The 23,628-nt window shown below is 36.4% G+C and overlaps 1 protein-coding gene across 3 annotated transcripts in view; it reads left to right on the top strand.

The window, feature by feature from the left end:
- The window catches only part of LOC103595786 (ADAMTS-like protein 1), a 211,985-nt gene that overhangs the window by 16,316 nt on the left and 172,041 nt on the right, over positions 1-23,628 (top strand). For all 3 annotated transcript variants that reach the window (XM_008579263.1, XM_008579265.1, XM_008579266.1), the window contains exon 2: positions 16,404-16,531. In XM_008579263.1, the coding sequence (XP_008577485.1) occupies positions 16,404-16,531 (128 nt within the window). The remainder of the gene's footprint in view (positions 1-16,403; positions 16,532-23,628) is intronic.

The following is a 23,628-nucleotide window of genomic DNA, read 5'->3' as shown; positions in this document are numbered from 1 at the left end:
CTCTTATCTTTGAAGATACTTTATAAACCCCTTCCCCCAAAACAAAAAAACTTTGGTGTCCATTTTCCCTAAAATAGGGATAATATACTAGTTCCAATAACTCATATGTGATGTGCATGCACTCTGTAGGTTGTGAACTTGTGTGTCTGTGTGTGTGTGTGTGTGTGTGAGAGAGAGAGAGAGAGAGAGAGAGGATTATGATGCATAGTGTAGAGATGATTATCCTGTTCTGTTACACAGCATCCACAAGAGATCTGGAACTCTTCCAGTGAATAGGAGGTAGTGTAATCCGAAGTATAATCTACCATCCATTTGAACGTGTAAACTTTTTACTTGAAAATAGGAACCATGACCATACTAAGTCATTTTGTACAAGATAGAAATTAGAACCATTCTGAGCCTGATTTGAAGGGGCAAGATAAAACAGATACTTTGACGGTGTCCAGTCTCTGCATTTACTAGTCATCTCATCTTTTATTTTCTTTCTTTTTCTTTTTCTGGATGGCCATTATGTCAGGTGAAGTATTTGATCTTATTTCCCACTGCTGTCCCCAGAGAGCTAAGTTTAATTTCTGTCTGGATGGCTGACTCACTCTTACCCATCCACATCCCACTTAATTAGACATAAAGAGATTATAAATTCCTCTTATCGGTTGGGAAAATGGTTACACACTGGATTTCTCTCCTACCCTTTTTACAGCAATTCTCCATTCCCCAGCTGTAGCATTCCTTTTTTTCTAAGGTGCTCATGTACCCACTCTGCCTCATAGGTGTATTATGAGGATCTCATGAATACGTGTAAGTACTTTAAATACTGTAAACACGCAATCTTATCATGCCCTGCTCAGAAACCATCATTGGCTCCAGCTGTAGTCTATTCCAGGACCAATCCCTCAGCTGGAACTCAAGGCTCTATCCCAGACCACCATTCCGACCTTATCTACAGCTGTTTTGCTGTAGGTTTCCTGGCACACTGAGAACCATGCTGCAGAGGAACTGATCTGGCCAGAGCTGGAGGCAGGCTGGGGAGAGCAGTTGTGTGTCATCTAGATGACAATGATAAGAAGAGTTTGAATGAGGGCACTAGCAGATGGCATGGAAAAGAGGGCATGGAAAGGAGATACATTGAGGAAGTTGAATATGCAGTACAAGTGATTGTTTCGGGGTAGGGAGTATGGATGGAGTGGGTGGAGTGAGGTAGAGGACGAAGGAGACTGCAGCGAGAAGAAATGTTTTACAGCAATGTTTATATGTTATTAACCGTGTTGGGGGGAGGACCCCTAAAAGACTGGGGCCCCAAATATTGAGTTCGGTTTTGGACATGTCAAGTTTAAAGTACTAACAAGGCTTTCAGGGAGGTGGAACTAGCAGGCTGGAGACTGGGAGAGATGTAGATGTGTAAATCACCTACAAGGAGAAGACAGTTCAAGCCAGGGAAAGTGGGATAACATCAACAGGAATGAAGAGAGAAGAGCAGGGGCCCAAGGGAAGAACCTTGGGGGTTACAGCATTTACTAGGCAGGATGATTAAGAAAAGGCAGGGGGAGGAAAAGGCAGGAGCTCAATGCCAGAGAAGCCAGGGGAGCGTATTCCACAGCAAGGCACGAGCGAAGGTCATAGGATGTGGTGGATTACAGGAGCCTGATGCATGTCAGAGGAGCCACGTCAGTCAAGGGGCGGGCAGATTGCAAAGCGTTAAGGAATTTGGGGGTACTGAGGAAGTGGGTGCGGTGGATGTGGATTAGCCTTTCGAGAAGTGTAGAAATGAAAGGAAGGGAGGCGGGAGACAGTTTGACTCTCACCCCTGACCAAGTGGAAAAGTAAAGGCAGGAAAGCACAAAGCGGGAGCTAGGAGATAAAAAGGACCTTGGTTTTAATAAAAAGAGGAGAGAGTGCTTTCGTCTTAATAGCTCAAAGAATGCTGATAGCAGTCGTGTGTGAAATTGATTTCTGAGGCCCAGCTCCAGAGACAGGGAGGCTGTGAGGCAATGGGGTAGTAAACCATGATTTAGCACCTTTACTCTCTCTGCTTATTACAAAACAGGCTTTAAAAATGACGCCTGTGGTGTGCCCCAGCAATGTTGATGTTGTCTGTGGCCAAGATCCATTTTAATATATTCCTGAGGCATTTTAGTGATTATAACACTACTTTAGACATTAATCTGTTAGCCTTTCACATTGCTAAACATGGTGAATACAATGCATATAAATATTATTCCTCCACTAAATAATATTGAATGATTCTGAAGGAAAAAGAACTCTTCTTGCTAGAAACAAAAAGGTAACAGACTCAAAATGCTTTCACGTTGAAAGCAAAAATTGAGGTTTATAAATTCTCAAAGTATTTGCTTCTATTTATCAAGCATTGAGAATCAGAGGGCTCACAAGAACCAGAAAAATCATATTATGTCTAATATCCTAATAAACATTTAATAAATGGTTTTGCTAATGGCTCCTTGACATCGTCATTTAATTTACAAATGAATACAGGATTGTATTTCCATATATGTGATACCGAATGTTTTTTTAAATTATGATTTTAAAATGCTAACACACAAAATTTAGCCAGCTCAAAAACATGAATACTTCTGTTGAACTTGACTGGAAGATAGGAAGAGACAATTGGCATATTTGTCTCTAATCAGCCTTATTATTTCCCATCTCAGTACAAGTAGATCTGTACTGTTTACAGATACTGATGCCAGATAATAATGGACCAAGAAAGACAAGTTCTTTTAGAGACAATTGGCATATTTGTCTCTAATCAGCCTTATTATTTCCCATCTCAGTACAAGTAGATCTGCACTGTTTACAGATACTGATGCCAGATAATAATGGACCAAGAAAGACAAGTTCTTTTAGAGAGCCAAAGTCCTTTCTTGCAGTGATTTAAAATTAGGAAATTATACTACAATCTACAATCTCTGCATAAGATTAAAGAAAAATTGTAGGCTACTATATTTGTGAAATAAATACTCATTTAACTATACAATATGTGGCTTGATTGCTGTGGTTACAACAAAAGCTATAGTAAGGTGATAATAATTGACTTTCAATTGTTATTGATAAAGGATTTAATATGTGGGAAAATATATCTGTAAATCTAAAAATATTTTTAAAAACCCACTGTAAGTTATACAGTAAAGAACCATGTAACAGAGTTTCTGTTCTGATACAAAACAAAGTTTATCATGAAAAATCATTGATATAGCTGTTACAGTAGAAACATCATCATAAGAAGAAAACGTCATTCCCTAACTCTTGGATAAGAATTAAGTCAAAACAGAAACTGAAAACCATCAAATAAAGCTAACTTTTATCCCATCATTTGGGAGACTTTTGCTTACAAGTATTTAAATTAAATAATAGTATGTATTTATTAATAAAAAATTACACAGTATAATTTAGCATTTCTTTTATTATTCATATGTTACTTTAGGCCTGGAAACTGAAATTATATTAGTTAAAAAAAGAGATTCTCTGTTTAAGAATTAGGTACTTTTTAATAAAAAGGCTGAAGCAGTAGGACCACCTCTACTTGGACTTCATTTAGCATTGAATTGCTCAACACTCTTTCATATATTAGTACTTTTTTTTAAAAAAAAATCTTTAGCAACTCTGTGACTTAATCTGAATAAATTGCATGTCCCATTTTGCAGATTAGAAAATTGATTCATAAATGTGCTCAAGTGAAATAGGCTAATGTAGAATTCTAGACATTTTTATAACTAAAGGTTTTTAAGAAATTGTCTGGCCAAAATTCCTTCTTCTGACTAAACTGAGGTACAGAGAACTGAGTTGTCTGAAATACCACAATGGCAAAGTCAAGGTATAGCAAAAATTTCTAGAATGGCCAAATTCTGTTGCCCAGCCTGTGTCCCTGTTTATAATTTTTTGCCACAAATGTTATTCATGTACACTCTCCGAAATATTTAAAACTTAAAAGTGCTAATAAAAAACTCAGTTGAACATAAAATGTCCATTGAACATTGACCTCTGTATCAAGCCCTGTGTTAGACATTAGGGATAGAAAGCTGACTGCTATCTAGTCTCTAGCGTCAAGGGTTTCATGTCGATGTTTTGCCTCTATTAATTTATTTTACCATCAGAGCTCTATTATTTGAATTTCTAGATTTATTTTTACATGGAATGTAATGGGAATATATTCTCCCTAGTCCAGAACTCTTCAAAACTTGTAACAAAATTTGCTTCTATCGAGTCATTTTTCCTGATTAATTCTGTGGAATTTTAAATCTTTCTATAATCTATGCTTATGTCTACTTACTAATTTTTGCACTTGTTGAAATATAATTAATTGAATAAGTATCCTTCACTTTTTTTACTGGTAGAGGCCTGTGCCTTTAACTGAGTCAGGATTCCCTCACCACCTATTGTCATTCCCATTCCAAATCACCCCTCCTAATCCCAGCACACTCTTCTCCAGAAAGCACTGTTTCCCAAATGTTGCAGAGGGACTGACTATTGTTTACTCAGTGATGAGGGCCCTTTGGCAGACAGATATCTAGGACTTGGATTAGGCTAGATTAAGGCAAGATGTGACAGGTTAATCATCTTTCGGCTTTAAACATTTTGGGTAAATTTAGAGTTGGCATAAAAAGACATGTGAGTAAGCAGAAATGTGATCATCTTTTTTTTTCCATGGGTCAGATTCATTTTTATTCTCTTCCATTCCCTTGCTTATCCACAGCTTCTGCATATACTCATATTTTTCCTCTCTGCCTTTAGAGAATCTGAATGTATATGAAATAGAGCAAAAGTTGACAGCTGTTATGAATTAGGCCCTCAACTACAACTTGTTCTAGCCTGCCTTCTGTTAATTATTCATTCAACGAATATTCGCTATGACCAATTATACATCCATTGTTCTACAAGGCACTGGGGTACAGAGGCATATTTGTCTTTGTTAGCCCTGAAGAAGGCTACAGTCCATTTCTGGGCTAGATATGTAAACAAGTAACTACAATACAGTGGCTAACAAATGCTAAAACAACCATGTGTATCAAGTCCTAGCAATTTGCTCAAAATATACAGGAGATGCAGTGATTGATTTTACCTGGAGATTAGAGAAAGTTTCATTAGAAGATGGAGCTGCATCTTCAAACAGGAGCAGAAGTATAGAAGTCGAAGAAATTAAAAAGATGTGAGGAAGATGATGAGGAAGAGAATCTAGGCAGTAGCAAGATCATGAACAGAATAGCAGAGATCCTTACAGCAGCTCATGCAATTGAGAAGCAGTGCCCAGTTACTGGAGTGTAGAGGGCGTGTGTGATCAAGAGATGCAGGAATGAATCTTGAACACTGACTTAGGGTCAGATTAGGAAGGGTCTTGTGTGCCACACTAATAATTCGGACTTTATCCTATCCTAAAGAACCCGGTGGTTCTTTACCTTTCTTGAAGAATCTAGTGAAAGCTATGAACCCTCTTTCCAGAAGTATTATAAAAATACACAGACACCCAAAATATTGCATAGAGTTTCTGAGCATTCACAGCCAACCTGGAATCCATTACTAGACCTCACCACCTATCAGTAGTGGAGCCATAGAAAGTCTCTTAGCAAGGGGTGAACAGTTTAGTTCTGTATACTAGCAAGGTAACTGGCAGCAGTGTAGAGGACAAACTGGTAGGAGGAGAGGCTGAAGGTCAAAAAAATTGGATCAGAAGTCTATTGCAAAGTGCTAGGCACAAATAGCAGAACCAGCTTTAAGGCAGTGAGAGTAATTTTGGAGGGAATGGAAATGGAAGAGAGAGGCATTTTAGAAATGGTGTCGATAAGACTTGGTGTCTGCTTATAAAGTGGATCAGAAGTCTATTGCAAAGTGCTAGGCACAAATAGCAGAACCAGCTTTAAGGCAGTGAAAGTAATTTTGGAGGGAATGGAAATGGAAGAGAGAGGCATTTTAGAAATGGTGTCGATAAGACTTGGTGTCTGCTTATAAAGAATGTTGAGCAGTCAAATATTTTATTGTTGTTTATCTTTATTTTCCCCACTAAATTATAAACCCTTTAAAAGGTGTTGGTTGGGCCGAGCCTGTGGCGCACTCGGGAGAGTGCGGCGCTGGGAGCAGCAGCGCTCCCGCCGCGGGTTCGGATCCTATATAGGGATGACTGGTTCACTCACAGCGCTCACTGGCTGAGTGCGGTGCGGCCAGTCTCAAAAAGGACAAAAAAAAAAAAAAAGTGTTGGTGCACCAGGCTGGAGTCTCAGGGGAGTGAGCAGAAACGAAAACGTAAGCATGTAGGTTTATTTAGAACTTACATTCATGTGAAAGCAACGGGTCCCTCCAGAAGCCAAGAGGCAGAGGGCTATGCAGTAGTGAGCTCTGAGGCTGACAGTAGATTGTAGACACAGAATCAAATAAGGAACTGTTGAAAATGGTAAACCTGGGTGAGAGACAATCATTTCAAGCAGCAAGTAACTTGCTGGTTGTCATCTCTAACTTCGATGGCTTCCTGGCCCCAGAGCATCTTCTAGATTGAGGGGACACATGGTTTTTTTTGCTTAACATTCATGGTGGGAAAGTATTACCAGGACCCTCAAAATGATTTACTGCCAGAACTGCAAAACTTGCAAAACTGTTCCAAGTATCCAAGCTGCTACCTATAGCTACAGCTACAGGTTAAAGCTAGAAGAAAATGTTATCTATTGAAAGTACAAAAATGTGGTAATTGAGAGAGCTATTGCATTTCAAAATGAACTCATCTGAGTTACAGGTGCAGAGTTTTTGTTGGAATTCATCTCCTAGTGTGGAAGAGGGGGATGGTGGTACATATTTGAGCTAAAAAACAGAAGAAATTCCCTGAACTTGAAACCATGTGGAAAATTTAAGTAACTAGATATTTCTCTTGCTTTCTCCCTCTCCGTGTGTTTATTCTATGATCTGTGTACATTTTTCAGAGACAAATGACAAATAAGTAAACAAAGATTTAAAACAAAACATACTTCCAAAGCATTTTATCATGTATTAAATATTGGTCAAAATCTCTTAGATTTTCTCCAAAATGATGTTCATAATAATTATTTCAATGATAAACGTAGGTAACTCAAAAGCAGAAAGCATAACCCCTGCCCTCAAAGGGTTTACAGCCTAATTGGAAAGATAATTGTCATATAGAATGATAATCCGAAAGATCTAAAGTCTTGTTTTAATTTATTCTGTACCCATTCTTTGCAAATTGATAATCTGTGATGGAGCAGATTCATTGCAGATTAAGTAGAATATTGAAATACTAAGAGCTTATTTTTTTCCCTACTTTTACTGAATAAGGATGACTTCATGTGAGCAAACGTGGAAACGAGAATGTAGGAAAGAAGAAAAGCTAATGTTGAGTCAGGGAGAATGGTTTAGATTTCAATTCCAAACATTCATTCCACAATATCTGAATGACACTTGAGAAAACATTCGATCATGAGTATCGGAATGGAACCTAAATTACATCTACAGTCCCATGGAGCTTCATTCAGAACTATTACACCAAATATTTTCCTGGTTCAGCTGGCTCAATGGTCAACCAAAGAAGAGTTGGGAAAGTTCTGCTAAAACCAAAAGCAGACTTGCTTGATAATGACGTGAAGTTAACTAGTCATTTCTTCCAGCTTTTTTATTATCAACTATAATTTGGGGGTTTTTGTCCATCAAACTCTAAGCCAAATTAATTTATTAACTTTCCAGTTTCCTCAACGAATCACAAAATAAGACTTTTTTCTCCCTCAGAAATTCTTTGTCCATGATTCCAAACCCCAACATGTGCTTTCCAGAGCCTCAGCTGTTTCCTTAGTTCTACAGATGTCTTGTAAATTCATTTCAGCAAAATTCACCAGTGCTGCAGAAAGAAGTATCTATGGCTGATTAGAGTCGCAGTTTGGACAAAGCTCGAGTTAGATTAGATGCAAATAGAAACTGAAACTTCTAACTGGCTCACCAGGAAGTCAGGAATTCACAAAAAGAGCAGAGAAGGAATTTTGTTTGAGGGGGTGGTTCAAACATGCCTGTTTGGGGAGTGGAGGGGTGTGGAAGTCCCAGGAGGTGATTCCTCACTGTTTTCCTTGGTGTTGGGCCTACATAGGATTTTCCACTGGCGATGTTTTTTTCCCTTCTAAGTACAGAAAAACAACAACAGCAGCAACAGGAAGAGTTGCTTCATTTTTAGAACTCCAGGTAAATGGCTAAAGTTTCACATCTGAGTCGAAATAGTATAAAGAATTCAGAATATCCCTACAGTGCAAGGACCAACAAGGTATGACTGTCAGTGCAAACATGGGAATAAATGAGTTTTAAAAATGACTGCCATTAGCTCACTTGGTTAGAGCACAGCCTTATAGCACCAAGGTCGTGGGTTTGGATCCATGTACTGCCAGCCACGAAAAAAACCAAAAAAAACCCCAAAAAACCAAATTGCAGTTTCTACAGGATACAATTCTCCTATTGTTCACTTTTCCTTTCTGAAAGAAATGAAATTACTGGCGTTAGCCTCCTACTCCTAATTGAGCAGTCCCTAGGTTCAGGAGTTCAGCTGTTATAGTTGTTATTATAAAGCAAATTATTATAGTGGAAAAAGAAAACCAGACTGACAGCCTGTTTCAAGTATAAAATCTCTTTAAGTCTTCCAGACCATATATATATATATATGCCTCAGATTTTATATATATATATATATTCATTCAAACTTTAAAAGTATGAAATCTATCTCTTTAAGTCTTCCAGACCATATATATATATATATGCCTCAGATTTTATATATATATATACTCATTCAAACTTTAAAAGTATGAAATCTCTATCAGAAAACAAATGCACAATAATATTTATATTGATATTCTGTCAGTATTAACACAAAGTAGTTAAAGTGTTTCTATTTGCTAAGTTTATGCTTTTAAAGTAATAGAAACTGACAGTAATAGAATATTTCATCTATACATTTCCATGAGATAAGCTAATTATCAAAATACTCAATGGTCAGTCACAAATTTCCTGAATACTAATCATTTTACATATCAGTAATTATTGATTTTAATTCAACTGGCTGTGAAATTGTGTTCTGGTGGAGCTTTCCAAAATGCCCAGAGGTTTCTCGGCAGTTTCCTAGATGAGCTGTAATCCAGGCTTGTTCTTGGATAGAATACAAAAAAATCAAGTTACCATAGTTCTGAAATGAAAATCTTACTGAAGCATTTGACATTGAGCAGAATCAGGTTTTTGTTTCCTAAAAAGTAATGAAGCTGTCTTAATTCCATCTCTAAGTTGTTGTTCCCAGGTTGAGAAAGAATGCTCAGGACAAAAGAATTTTTTTAAAAGAAAAGCAATATTATTAGTTTTTGTCATTTTATAATAAATTCATGTACTGATAAATGCTGTTTGATAGGGAAAGAAGGAAGGTCAAAATTTGAAGCCGGGGAGCAAAAAAGATGGTCAGATATGGTATAAAACCTGGCCCTACAAGTTACTGGCTGTGTGACTTGGGTATATGTGTGTATTGTGGCATGAGGAGGGGGAGAGATAAAATAGATGGCACTGACATGCTAGAAACTACACTAGATACTTTATATATGTTCTCTCTGTTAATATTCACGATGAAGTATCAATGATCCCATTTTATAGATGAAAAAACCCTGGCTCAAAAAGATCTGGCCACATGTCTAAGTCAAGTTCACTAGTACATGACTAGTAAATTCTGTCCTGGCTCTCAAGTCTGTGCTCTCTCTTCTGAACCATGATGCAGGTTGTTCAACCTCTCTGAGTCTCAGGCTTCTCATTTGTAAAAGGGGGGGGGGGGGGAATTTTCCATCCAACCTGGCTCGTTTTGAGGATTAAATCATGGCATACAACCTGGCCCAGAGGTACTTAATAAATCCCAGCTTTTCTCCTCACCACTAACCTTCCAGCCTTAGGTATAAGTAGGTATCACAACAGGAATATGAAAAGGGTGTGCCCGAATGTGTGCCTAGGCACAGTAAAAGAAAAAGGAAGACACATACCCCAAAGTCCTCCTTGGCCTGTATAGCTTTTACACTCTGTTACAGACTTGACTTTTCTCTTCAGTAGCAAGGGACAGACTTCATGCAGTGGCCTCTGAAAGACTGTGCACTGTGTCACTGGCAGTTCATCATATCCCCCAACAGTGCAGCTGTGATAAGAACCAGATGATCTGAATTTCCTAAGCAAAGCCAGCAGCAAATATCATCTGGGAAGGCACATGCCTCAGTATCCACACACCATGCTCTTTAAGACAGTACTTCAAAAAGCTAATGGACTTTTACAAGAGCCCAGTTACTGCTTAATGTCTGTAAGCTCTCAGGAGCAGGGAATCACAACCCCTACCACGTACAGTTGGCAGCAGAACCAGTATTCCAACTTGTTAAAGAAGCCAAGGATTAGATAAGATTTATAGAGACCTGATGTGTGTAGAGGAGCTAAAAATGGAATCTGCAGATTCATTTCCAAAGCTTCATACATGGACAGGATGTTTCCGTGTATACGTTTCTCCACTTTGCGTGGGCACACCACAAGAAAAACGGTTCTCTCATCACTGGAGGAGTTGCCCCTCTTTTAAATTTAGAGGTACATGATGGCCGTTTTGTGCAGCCACATATACAGCCCCAGATGACTTAAACTAAATGCTGTCTGTCTGGGAGGAGAGGCTCAGGTACCTTCTTGCTGATCTTAACAATTGCAAGCACTGCTCTTTGCCTCGTCCCATAACCTATTTTGTTACTTTTGAGGATGTGTTGATGTCTGACAAACATTTTGCTTATCATGTAACTTCAGCTGTTATATGATTTCAATTTTACAAAAACCTTTCAACCATTTCCTCAGCACCTGCTTTCATTTTCATTTAGTTCTGTATAGCTTGACCACTTGTTAAAACATTTGAAAAAAAATACTTTCCAAGTGCTCTGTATATGTGTACTTCTGAGTAAATATGATTCTAGAGTTCTTTATTGCTAATTTGTGCTGCATCCTACAATATCTTTCATAAGTCTTTGATAACCTGTCCAGGTTCCAATGAAAGAGGTTTCTGGATAAAGTGGTACATAGGAGGTCATTCTAAGGTTAAGTGTCTATTGGGCTAATTTGTGCTGCATCCTACAATATCTTTCATAAGTCTTTGATAACCTGTCCAGGTTCCATTGAAAGAGGTTTCTGGATAAAGTGGTACATAGGAGGTCATTCTAAGGTTAAGTGTCTATTGTGCAAGGAGATTCAGGGAAAATATTGCTTCCTGTTATTACTCAAAGCATTTGACTAGTGTAGCTGTCAGGCTTGGAGCTGTTCACCTGAGACTTTGTTGCTGCAGCTAGTTCTGGAATCAACCACCAAACTATGGAATCAACCACGAAACTATCAGATGAGAACCACGTTTAGATAAGCCAGTAATGGCGAGAAAATGACACCCTTCTAAGGTTGATGGATGTAGAAAAGTCTTCCAATATTTGTAGGAGGTTTATAATGATCCTCGCCCACAATCTATATTCCATGTGACTGGCATTTACTGAGGATTAGAGCCTCCTGACTCCCAGCAATGGATTGATGGGTTTGTGGCGTTGATTGCTGAGTTTTTGAACAAAAAAGCAATTGATTTCGGAGTCTTCATCAGCACTACATTTAGAGGTCAATATGTGGCACTGAAGATCTAGAAATGACTAGACTTTTTACAAATAGAATAGCTCCAGGGATATATTCAATTTTCATGGTATTATAGAACCAAAACTCAGACCTTTCTTCTCCCAGTATTCACTGGATTTCTCAAATGCTAGCTCAAAACAGGTTCTAATTGTTCATTATCACCCATCCCATGAGTGTAAAGTAAAACAAGTTCCATAATAAGAAAGGGCTTTATAATGGTCTTTACCTCAAGTTCAATATCAGATGAGCTTTTGATTTTTTATGATAAATCTCCTACTGGTGAAACACTGGCTTACATAAAGAATTTAATGGTCATAATGTAGTTTTCTGTCATTGATATTAATAAAGACCATCATCTCACCTGATGCTGTTGCTAAAATTTCCAGCAGTGGGGTCAAGGATAATCACTGACCACTGTTTTTAATATCATCCATGACCTCCTTTTTGAGACACTGGAATTAAAATATTACATTTATGTGACGGGAATCAAATTGAAAAAATTGGCTGGACCGTATAGAAAAGCTTAGATTTTTGGTTTCAGAAACAATCAGCATTGCTTATAGGCAGCCAATTATCCTATTCCTTATTTTATTTCCACCTTAGTTTCCCTTGCTTGATGTAACTCAAAGTTTACACTTTAAAAAAATGCTGCTGTAAAGTTAAAAGGACTGCACATTCGAAAGTAAGAGAGAAATAAACATGAGTTCTACTAGGGCCAGACACGAAAGTTGTTTATATTGAAGACCATCTTAAAAACTCCAATAAGCAAATACTTCTGGACATTAAATGATCTGAAAGCCATTGCTAAAATGTTGTTTCTGCTTATAGATGTAGAAATCTGGCACAGTTAAAGAGGGGAAAATCACTTTGTCTAAAGTTAAACATGGATTCAGTTGAGATGAATTATGTTTATTCCACTTGTTAAAAGAAAACTTGGAGTTTGTTCCACTTGGAGAAATAGGCCCACGACTTGCGTCTGGGTTAGCATGAGATCTCTTTCAGAGAAATGTGGGCCCTTTATATGTCTGGTTGTGCTGAGACTTGTAACTTGTGGTGAGGTAAGATGTTGAGTCAGGGAAACCTCACCTTACAGCCTTTTTTAGTGCCTCTTTAGACAAGGCACATGAAAAATATCAAGGAATTTTAGTATATACTTTGAAATAATTTGTTTTTCTGGAAAAACAAAATCACGACTATAGATTATGTCCTAAATATTTTACCCAGAGAGCAGCCAGAGGGAAACCCCCCAAGGATTCGGCCTTCTGCCGTTCTTACTGCACATGCAAATACAGTTCACATGTGAATGCTGCATGTAGATTTGTCACTGTCGTTTGCAGTTGTAGTAATTGGAGTGCATCAAAGGCTGTCGTCACTTATCTCACTCATTTCAATTAGTGCATGAATCCTAGCATTTGTGATGTTGGTTTTCATCTTAGGCATATTGAATTTGAATAAAATGAGGGAAATTGCATCCTTCAAAAGTATGTTTGTCACACAGACAGTAACTGCATCAGGCACACACTGCACCTCTTCAGCAGTCCCATCTTCCAGTCACACAGAGCAAACAAAAGGGAGATGAACAATAAGCTTTTAAAAATCTGGGGAATGAATTAAATGGCCATGTAGAAAAGAGACTTGGATATGTGTAATTCAAGGTAATTCAATGGCAAAGGGTCTTTTCTCTTTCTCCATTTAATTAAGCTCTGAAAACAGAGTTCCCCATGTTGTAGTGATTAGAGATTGATTTTATTAATCCTAAAAACCAGGCTTTGGAGCTCAATAAATACTTCCTTTAGAAATAACAGACTTTGGGGTTACCGCTGTGGTTCTGTTACCCATGCTATGCCACATTTCATAAGATACTAAAACTGCTGGGAGATCACATCATCAGGCAGATGCACTATGGCAGGTGGCTGCAAGGTACTTCTGTGGGAAAGTCAGGGGTTTCAGGGAGATGACACCTTAAGAATGCAACTTAGTGTCTCAACTAAGCTCAAGAGACAAAACCCTGGTACCTTATTAGTGTACCTCTTGTAACCTTTCAGAGCCCATATATGGTTATAAATAATGTTAAGGGGTTTCAGGGAGATGACACCTTAAGAATGCAACTTAGTGTCTCAACTAAGCTCAAGAGAGAAAACCCTGGTACCTTATTAGTGTACCTCTTGTAACCTTTCAGAGCCCATATATGGTTATAAATAATGTTAAATAATAATAATAATAATAGCAAAAAATGTTGTATAGCATTTTATTATTTAGACCTGATGTGCTTTTTAAAATGTATGTGTTTATTTATTTTTATTGTGGTAAAATATACATAAGACAATATTTACTATTTTAACCATTTTTAAAGTGTACAATTCAAAAGTGTACAATTTATAGTGTACATTAAGCACATTCACATTGTTGTGTGACAATCACTACCATTCATCTCCAGAACTTTTTTCATCTTCTTAAACTGAAACTCTGCACTCATTAAACAACAGCTCCCCATTCCCCTCCGCCCGGTCCCTGGTAACCACCATTCCGTTCTGTGTCTACCACTCTAGGCACCTCATAAGTGGAGCCATACAATGTCTATCCTTTTGTATCTGGCTTATTTCACTTACCATGCCTTCAAGTTCGTCCATGTTGTAGCATGTCAGAATTTCCTTCTTTTTTAAGGTTGAACAATATTCCATTGTATGTATATACCATGTTTGGTTTACCCATTTATCCACCCATGTACATTTGGGTTGTTTCTACCGTGTATGCTCTTTATATATTAACTCTTTTAATCCTCAGAATGATTCAGTGATGTAGATATTTTTATTATCCCCATTTTGTGATAAGAAAACTGAAGCATAAGGAGGTTATGTATGTGCCCAAGTTTATATAACTAGGAAAATCTGGAGCCCATGTTCCACACAAGGCTGAGTGAATCCACCATTCCTGCTTATAACCATTACGCTATCTCACCTTCCCTTTCATATATTTTAGGAATCTAAATAAACCACATACCAGTTAGAAAACCATTTGTATAACACTCGGAGGCCAGGTTTTTTTTCTGACAATATTTACAGGTTATAAAAGCTCCAAGAAGGGCCGGCCCGGTGGCGCACTAGGTAGAGTGCGGCACTTAGGAGCACGGCGGCGCTCCTGCCGAGGGTTCGGATCCCATATAGAGACCGGTCCGCTCACTGGTTGAGCGTGGTGCGGGCGCGACACCGAGGGTTGCGATCCCATTACCGGTCACGAAAAAGACAAAAAGGAAATAAATAAATAAATAAATAAATAAATAAATAAATAAATAAATAAATAAATAAATAAATAAATAAATAAATAAATAAATAAATAAATAAATAAATAAATAAATAAATAAATAAATAAATAAATAAATAAATAAATAAATAAATAAATAAATAAATAAATAAATAAATAAATAAATAAATAAATAAATAAATAAATAAATAAATAAATAAATAAATAAATAAATAAATAAATAAATAAATAAATAAATAAATAAATAAATAAATAAATAAATAAATAAATAAATAAATAAATAAATAAATAAATAAATAAATAAATAAATAAATAAATAAATAAATAAATAAATAAATAAATAAATAAATAAATAAATAAATAAATAAATAAATAAATAAATAAATAAATAAATAAATAAATAAATAAATAAATAAATAAATAAATAAATAAATAAATAAATAAATAAATAAATAAATAAATAAATAAAAGCTCCAAGAAGTAGTTTAACAACTGAATCCCATAGCAACTGATTTGTAAAGAATCCCATTACTACAAAATAAAAAATCAGTGCTTTACTCTGGCACTAGCCCTGGACTAAGTTCACTTAGCTAATCTTCCTGTATGATATGTGTGTGTGTGTGTGTGTGTGAGAGAGTGTGCTTTTGTTTATGTGCGTATGAGTGTAGCAACATGGTAATAATATTGTCCCCATTTTATAGAAAGAGAAATTGAGGCATAGGGGAGATGGTAAATTACCTGTTCAAGGACACACAGTAAAAAACAGAATTCATACCCATACTCAGATAATTTCTAACTCCAGAGCCTGTTCTGTTAATTGTAGCACGTTTTATCTTTTTCTGCTCTCTATGAGGAATGTGAAATGCAACATTGAGATCTGTGTATAACAACAATTATCCTTACAGCAGCAGCAGATACAAATTATCCTAGGAAGCTTGTAAATAACAAGCAAATCTATCTGTCAAGAGGCAATCCCTTCATTAGTAAGTTACTGCATGCTGTTATTCCAGTTAACACATCTGAAAACTGGGAATGAAATTGCTTCATAAAACATGCTAATTGTACTGATAGGTTTTGGAAAGCAGTACTGGTGTGCATGTGTCAAAATTCTGAGAGTAGAAACACCTGTGAGAACAGCTTCTTTTTTTTTTTTTTTTCACAAAGAGATGAAGAGTAGATGTGTGACCCTCAGCAAAACTGTGACTTCAATGCAATCGATCTTCTTCTAACCCAGACTCCTAGTTCTGGCTTTCTTTTCCATTTGCTCCATTAGTGCAATCTCTTGACCCCTTCAGTCATTGCCCAGAATCCTCATACTCAAACATCCTTTTCCCCCAAACACATACATGTTATTAAACTGGAAAGAATCTAAGAATCTTATGTACATTTTCATTCCCAGCAAGGCCACCATATACAGACATACAGGCTGCCCACATTTTGGGATATACTTCAGGGTTCGATAGGGACATGATGCTGACTGTCCCTCTTGTTTCTCGCAGAGCTCCAGGACAGCACGCTCCGAGGAGGACCGGGACGGCCTCTGGGATGCCTGGGGATCATGGAGCGAGTGCTCACGCACCTGCGGTGGAGGGGCCTCCTACTCACTGAGACGCTGCCTCAGCAGCAAGTAAGTCCTGCACCTGCTGGGGGCTTAGAGAGAACCAGAGGGACCAGGTTTGAGGCATAGTTTTGTGGTTGGAGTTCTGCAGAACATTTTGTTGCTTATGAATCCAGATGAAGGAAAGAAATGGAAGGAGGATCCAAAGAATTAAATTTTTTTTATGTCCATCTCCAACTAGCTATTTATATTTATTTATATGATACGCAATATAGAGTTTATCTCATTAACCAAGCAAATTTTGTTTTCATGTTAGAACTGAGAGGAGAATTTTTTATGAAAAAATGGTTCTAAAATCATTAGCTCCATTATATGTTATACTTTTAGCATCAAATTAACAATTATAACAGTAATAGCGATAATATTGGCATTAATAGCATATTTGAGTTTATGTTGGATTTCCAGTGTTACCAGATACTTTGCAAATGAATGATATATTGGTTTAGTTTTGTAGATATTCTAATAGCCTGAAGTTTCCTAAGGTCATTCAATTCAATGAATGCTGAGTTTTGAATATAAGGAGATTTGGAAAAATAGAAACTTCAGTGGGAATTAGGGCATGAGTGGTGAAAGACATGAAGAAAGCAGAGTTGAGGGTGGATAATGGCTTCTAAGCTGAAAGGAAAATGTCTGAGGCCTTAGAATGGAAAGTTTTTATTTAGAGTAATAATAATTCAAAACTGCTTCTTGAGCTGTGTGGTCTATGACTGGATTTGTCTTGAAACTATAAAATATAAAGTACCATGGTAATATTTTTTAATGAAATCTTTTATTTGACAGGGAAAAGTGTTATATGCAGCAAGTAGGAGGTTTGATCAAAATCACTTTATATTATAAAGTGTGACAGAAAGGAAAAATATGCATCTGCTGATTCTTCTAGCCTTTTCATAAACAAATAGCAGAAAATGGTGAGATGTAGGTTTAGGAAAATGTCGACTTACTTTAATAAGAGTAGGAATTTCTTGAAATCAGCGTCTCAGTCTTATTTCTTTGTTTCCCTGAGGCCTGCACAGGGTCTAACAGATATTAATAGCTCAATAATTTGTTCTTCTCTGAATCTATTGATAGCTAGAGACCATTTTAGTTTCAGACAAGTTCCACTGGAAATGGTGTATCCTGACATCATTTTGTGGCCAAAAGATATATCCTGCAGGATATCAGATCAATTCTGGTATCTGGCCCTTCTGGTACTTGGGTCTGCATTGAAGATGGGTCTATTAAATTGCATCCATCAACAAATTTGTCTGTCTTCTTTTGAGACCAGTTTTATATCAACCTGACCCTGAGCTAATAGGAAAGAAAGAATAGACCTTTACTCCTTACGATTCTTCTGCTCTTAATCTTGAACATAAAAAAATTTCCTAAATCTGTAAAACATGATGCTACGTGGTGATAGTATAACTGATTATAATCATACATTAGTAATGCCAAAATGTACAAATTTGGAAAGTTCCTGTTATCTAGTTTTCTCAAATTAGCCTCCTTGAATATTCTGTAGGGATAAGCCAAAACATGAGCTTCACAAAACTAGCAAGAAATGTATGGGAACTTTCATACTGTCTCGGGGGTGTGAATGTACTTTTACTGAGTAAGAGACTGAGAAGCAATTTAAGGAATAAATTAAAATAACATATAAAATTCTATCATTCAGCAAATAATCAAATACTAATGCTAGATGAAATACTAAAGTACCAATTTTGCCACCTTGTAAGTTAAGTTTCCAGTTGTTATTTTATTAAGATACTATAAAAGATATCAGTTATCTTCTGATTATACTGTATTAGAAAAGTAGAATGTAAATTTTATTATAAACATATAGAAGACATGTCTTTATTTGAGTTTCAACTATTGAAAAAATGTATTCAGTAAACTCTTACTAGATTGGACAAGAAACTAAGAATTTGAAAAAGAAAAACGAAGCCTTCAAATAGGTGGCATGTTCAAATCTAGCAAGAATACAAAGAAATATTAATGTGTGTCGTCATTTCTAGAAAGCTGGTGACTGATGTAGACCAGTACATTACATACATGGATATACGTTGTATTCTTAAAGAATTCCAGCCATTCTTTAGCAAATCAAAACTTGCCACCATCATTAAACTCTGGAACAATCTGGATAAAAATAAAATGTACATTTTGTTAAATCATGAAAGGACTATTTATATGCACCCTGTCATATATTTCAATGCCATTCTTTAATAGAATTTGTGTTGTGAGGTAAGTTTAGGCTGAACTGTACTGATTCTGATCCTCTCGAGACAAATGACATGTAGGCTGACTGAGCTGTTCAGTCTGTAATTGTAGTGGGCTTCCTGGGAACAACATCCTGTGATATGACCACATTAACTTATTACCTCTGTGCCCTAATGAGTTAAATCTGCCACCCACAGACTTTTAAAAGGAGCCCTCTCCCCCCTCCCACCCAAGTGTGTCCCCTCCATTTGCTTGTTGTAAGAACTTCAAAAAAATAAATAAATAAAATAAAATAAAATAAAATAATTGTGGTTGTTATATCTTCCTCTCCCCCCCGGTTTTTTTGTTTTTTGTTTGTTGTTGTTGTTTGTTTGTTTTTGTGTGTATGTGTGAGAGAGAGTGTGTGTGTGTGTGTGTGTGTATGTATGTGTGTGAATTGATTCATTCNGCCTCCTACTCACTGAGACGCTGCCTCAGCAGCAAGTAAGTCCTGCACCTGCTGGGGGCTTAGAGAGAACCAGAGGGACCAGGTTTGAGGCATAGTTTTGTGGTTGGAGTTCTGCAGAACATTTTGTTGCTTATGAATCCAGATGAAGGAAAGAAATGGAAGGAGGATCCAAACAATTAAATTTGTTTTTTTTTTCTTATGTCCATCTCCAACTAGCTATTTATATTTATTTATATGATAAGCAATATAGAGTTTATCTCATTAACCAAGCAAATTTTGTTTTCATGTTAGAACTGAGAGAATTTTTTATGAAAAAATGGTTCTAAAATCATTAGCTCCATTATATGTTATACTTTTTGCATCAAATTAACAATTATTATAACAGTAATAGCAATAATATGGCATTAATAGCATATTTGAGTTTATGTTGGATTTCCAGTGTTACCAAGGCCTCCTACTCACTGAGACGCTGCCTCAGCAGCAAGTAAGTCCTGCACCTGCTGGGGGCTTCGAGAGAACCAGAGGGACCAGGTTTGAGGCATAGTTTTGTGCTTGGAGTTCTGCAGAGCATTTTGTTGCTTATGAATCCAGATGAAGGAAAGAAATGGAAGGAGGATCCAAAGAATTAAATTTTTTTTATGTCCATCTCCAACTAGCTATTTATATTTATTTATATGATACGCAATATAGAGTTTATCTCATTAACCAAGCAAATTTTGTTTTCATGTTAGAACTGAGAGGAGAATTTTTTATGAAAAAATGGTTCTAAAATCATTAGCTCCATTATATGTTATACTTTTAGCATCAAATTAACAATTATAACAGTAATAGCGATAATATTGGCATTAATAGCATATTTGAGTTTATGTTGGATTTCCAGTGTTACCAGATACTTTGCAAATGAATGATATATTGGTTTAGTTTTGTAGATATTCTAATAGCCTGAAGTTTCCTAAGGTCATTCAATTCAATGAATGCTGAGTTTTGAATATAAGGAGATTTGGAAAAATAGAAACTTCAGTGGGAATTAGGGCATGAGTGGTGAAAGACATGAAGAAAGCAGAGTTGAGGGTGGATAATGGCTTCTAAGCTGAAAGGAAAATGTCTGAGGCCTTAGAATGGAAAGTTTTTATTTAGAGTAATAATAATTCAAAACTGCTTCTTGAGCTGTGTGGTCTATGACTGGATTTGTCTTGAAACTATAAAATATAAAGTACCATGGTAATATTTTTTAATGAAATCTTTTATTTGACAGGGAAAAGTGTTATATGCAGCAAGTAGGAGGTTTGATCAAAATCACTTTATATTATAAAGTGTGACAGAAAGGAAAAATATGCATCTGCTGATTCTTCTAGCCTTTTCATAAACAAATAGCAGAAAATGGTGAGATGTAGGTTTAGGAAAATGTCGACTTACTTTAATAAGAGTAGGAATTTCTTGAAATCAGCGTCTCAGTCTTATTTCTTTGTTTCCCTGAGGCCTGCACAGGGTCTAACAGATATTAATAGCTCAATAATTTGTTCTTCTCTGAATCTATTGATAGCTAGAGACCATTTTAGTTTCAGACAAGTTCCACTGGAAATGGTGTATCCTGACATCATTTTGTGGCCAAAAGATATATCCTGCAGGATATCAGATCAATTCTGGTATCTGGCCCTTCTGGTACTTGGGTCTGCATTGAAGATGGGTCTATTAAATTGCATCCATCAACAAATTTGTCTGTCTTCTTTTGAGACCAGTTTTATATCAACCTGACCCTGAGCTAATAGGAAAGAAAGAATAGACCTTTACTCCTTACGATTCTTCTGCTCTTAATCTTGAACATAAAAAAATTTCCTAAATCTGTAAAACATGATGCTACGTGGTGATAGTATAACTGATTATAATCATACATTAGTAATGCCAAAATGTACAAATTTGGAAAGTTCCTGTTATCTAGTTTTCTCAAATTAGCCTCCTTGAATATTCTGTAGGGATAAGCCAAAACATGAGCTTCACAAAACTAGCAAGAAATGTATGGGAACTTTCATACTGTCTCGGGGGTGTGAATGTACTTTTACTGAGTAAGAGACTGAGAAGCAATTTAAGGAATAAATTAAAATAACATATAAAATTCTATCATTCAGCAAATAATCAAATACTAATGCTAGATGAAATACTAAAGTACCAATTTTGCCACCTTGTAAGTTAAGTTTCCAGTTGTTATTTTATTAAGATACTACAAAAGATATCAGTTATCTTCTGATTATACTGTATTAGAAAAGTAGAATGTAAATTTTATTATAAACATATAGAAGACATGTCTTTATTTGAGTTTCAACTATTGAAAAAATGTATTCAGTAAACTCTTACTAGATTGGACAAGAAACTAAGAATTTGAAAAAGAAAAACGAAGCCTTCAAATAGGTGGCATGTTCAAATCTAGCAAGAATACAAAGAAATATTAATGTGTGTCTTCATTTCTAGAAAGCTGGTGACTGATGTAGACCAGTACATTACATACATGGATATACGTTGTATTCTTAAAGAATTCCAGCCATTCTTTAGCAAATCAAAACTTGCCACCATCATTAAACTCTGGAACAATCTGGATAATAATGTGTGTCTTCATTTCTAGAAAGCTGGTGACTGATGTAGACCAGTACATTACATACATGTATATACGTTGTATTCTTAAAGAATTCCAGCCATTCTTTAGCAAATCAAAACTTGCCACCATCATTAAACTCTGGAACAATCTGGATAGAAATAAAATGTACATTTTGTTAAATCATGAAAGGACTATTTATATGCACCCTGTCATATATTTCAATGCCATTCTTTAATAGAATTTGTGTTGTGAGGTAAGTTTAGGCTGAACTGTACTGATTCTGATCCTCTCGAGACAAATGACATGTAGGTTGACTGAGCTGTTCAGTCTGTAATTGTAGTGGGCTTCCTGGGAACAACATCCTGTGATATGACCACATTAACTTATTACCTCTGTGCCCTAATGAGTTAAATCTGCCACCCACAGACTTTTAAAAGGAGCAAAACTAAGACTCAGTTATTGTCTCTGGAGGTGTATTTATTCTAGAAAATCTGTATCTCCGAGGCAATTTAAAGATCCGCAGTGACTAAGTAAATATCCTTGTGATAATCCATATAAGTAAGTTATGGTATCGAATGTTCAGAGATGTTGTGATGCTGACATTTATAATAACTTTGCTTTTACGTAAACTATACACGTATTTTAGAGAGCACTTGATGATTTAGCTACAAAATATGCTATCTTTAAACAGCTTGGATAGTTTCTGTTATTTTGCCTTGTGTATGTTGTGATTTCAAAATGAGGGCATGCACATACATAATACACACACACACGGGTGTATTTATGTGTGTATGCTGGGTTGTGATAGAAAATATATACAATTTCAAAAGGGTTTGAAAGCTGCTGTTACAGAGAACTCCCACTGGCAGGGGCCTTATATGGACACTGGTCAGACCCGCTCACCCAGGAGGAGCCCCTGTCCCAAGTGTTACTGGTCCGTGATCAAAATTCAGTTTTCTTTACCATGGGATTATTATGTTTGGAATCAGAGATTCCCAAATGTTTGTGGGTCTCCTCGGCTTTCTCTTTCTGCCACTCCATATCACTTCACAAGTTTTATAAATAGCATTTTGACCTCTTTGTTTTTGCTTTTTTTTTTTTTTAATGTGGAATGAAATTGTGAAGCAAGTTTCCTTTGGTATCTAAAGAGAATCAAACATTCATTTTGGATGATTTTTATTTGTCTCCTTATATAGTGTAAATGCATCTGCTCAAGATCTTAGAAGGAAGTGTAATAATCTTCATCATCTTTTAAGTTGATAAAATAGCACCTAAGAAGCTATTTTCTTGGTATTTTTCTTGCAATCAAAATCTTCTCTCATTATTAATAGAAGTTCGTGGGATATAGCCTCATGTTTCAAATAGCTTAAACTTTCAGCAGAGTTAATGGAGAGACCTAGCATCAAACTTTTTGGGTGTATCTTTGTATAAAAAAAAATTTGGTTTTCATTAAGATACATAATACTAAGAAGTAAGAAATACTAAATAAGTATATTTATAAAAACAAAATATATGGGCCGGCCCGGTGGCGCACTGGATAGTGCGCCGCTTGGGAAGCGTGGCGGCGCTCCCGCCCGAGGGTTCGGATCCCACATACAGACCGGTTCCCGCTCACTGGCTGAGCAAGGTGCGGGAGCAACACCGAGGGTTTCAATCCCGTTGCTGGTCCCGGTCCGGTACAAGGGCGACACTGAGGGTTGCGATCCGTTGCCAGACACGGAAAAAGACAAAAAAATATATATAATATTAATCAAATACATTCTAACATTTTTCTTATTAATGCTTAACTATAATTAAATCATTGCTTAAATATGACCCTAGATCTATCCCTAGGCTGGATTTAGAATGTATTTGACTCTTGGGATTTTTTTTTTT

Source organism: Galeopterus variegatus, unplaced genomic scaffold (genome assembly GCF_000696425.1).
Source record: "Galeopterus variegatus unplaced genomic scaffold, G_variegatus-3.0.2 Scaffold1845, whole genome shotgun sequence".
NCBI lineage: Eukaryota > Metazoa > Chordata > Mammalia > Dermoptera > Cynocephalidae > Galeopterus > Galeopterus variegatus.
The sequence above is the reverse complement of the archived record's forward strand: the minus strand, read 5'-3'. Positions and strand labels throughout refer to the sequence as shown.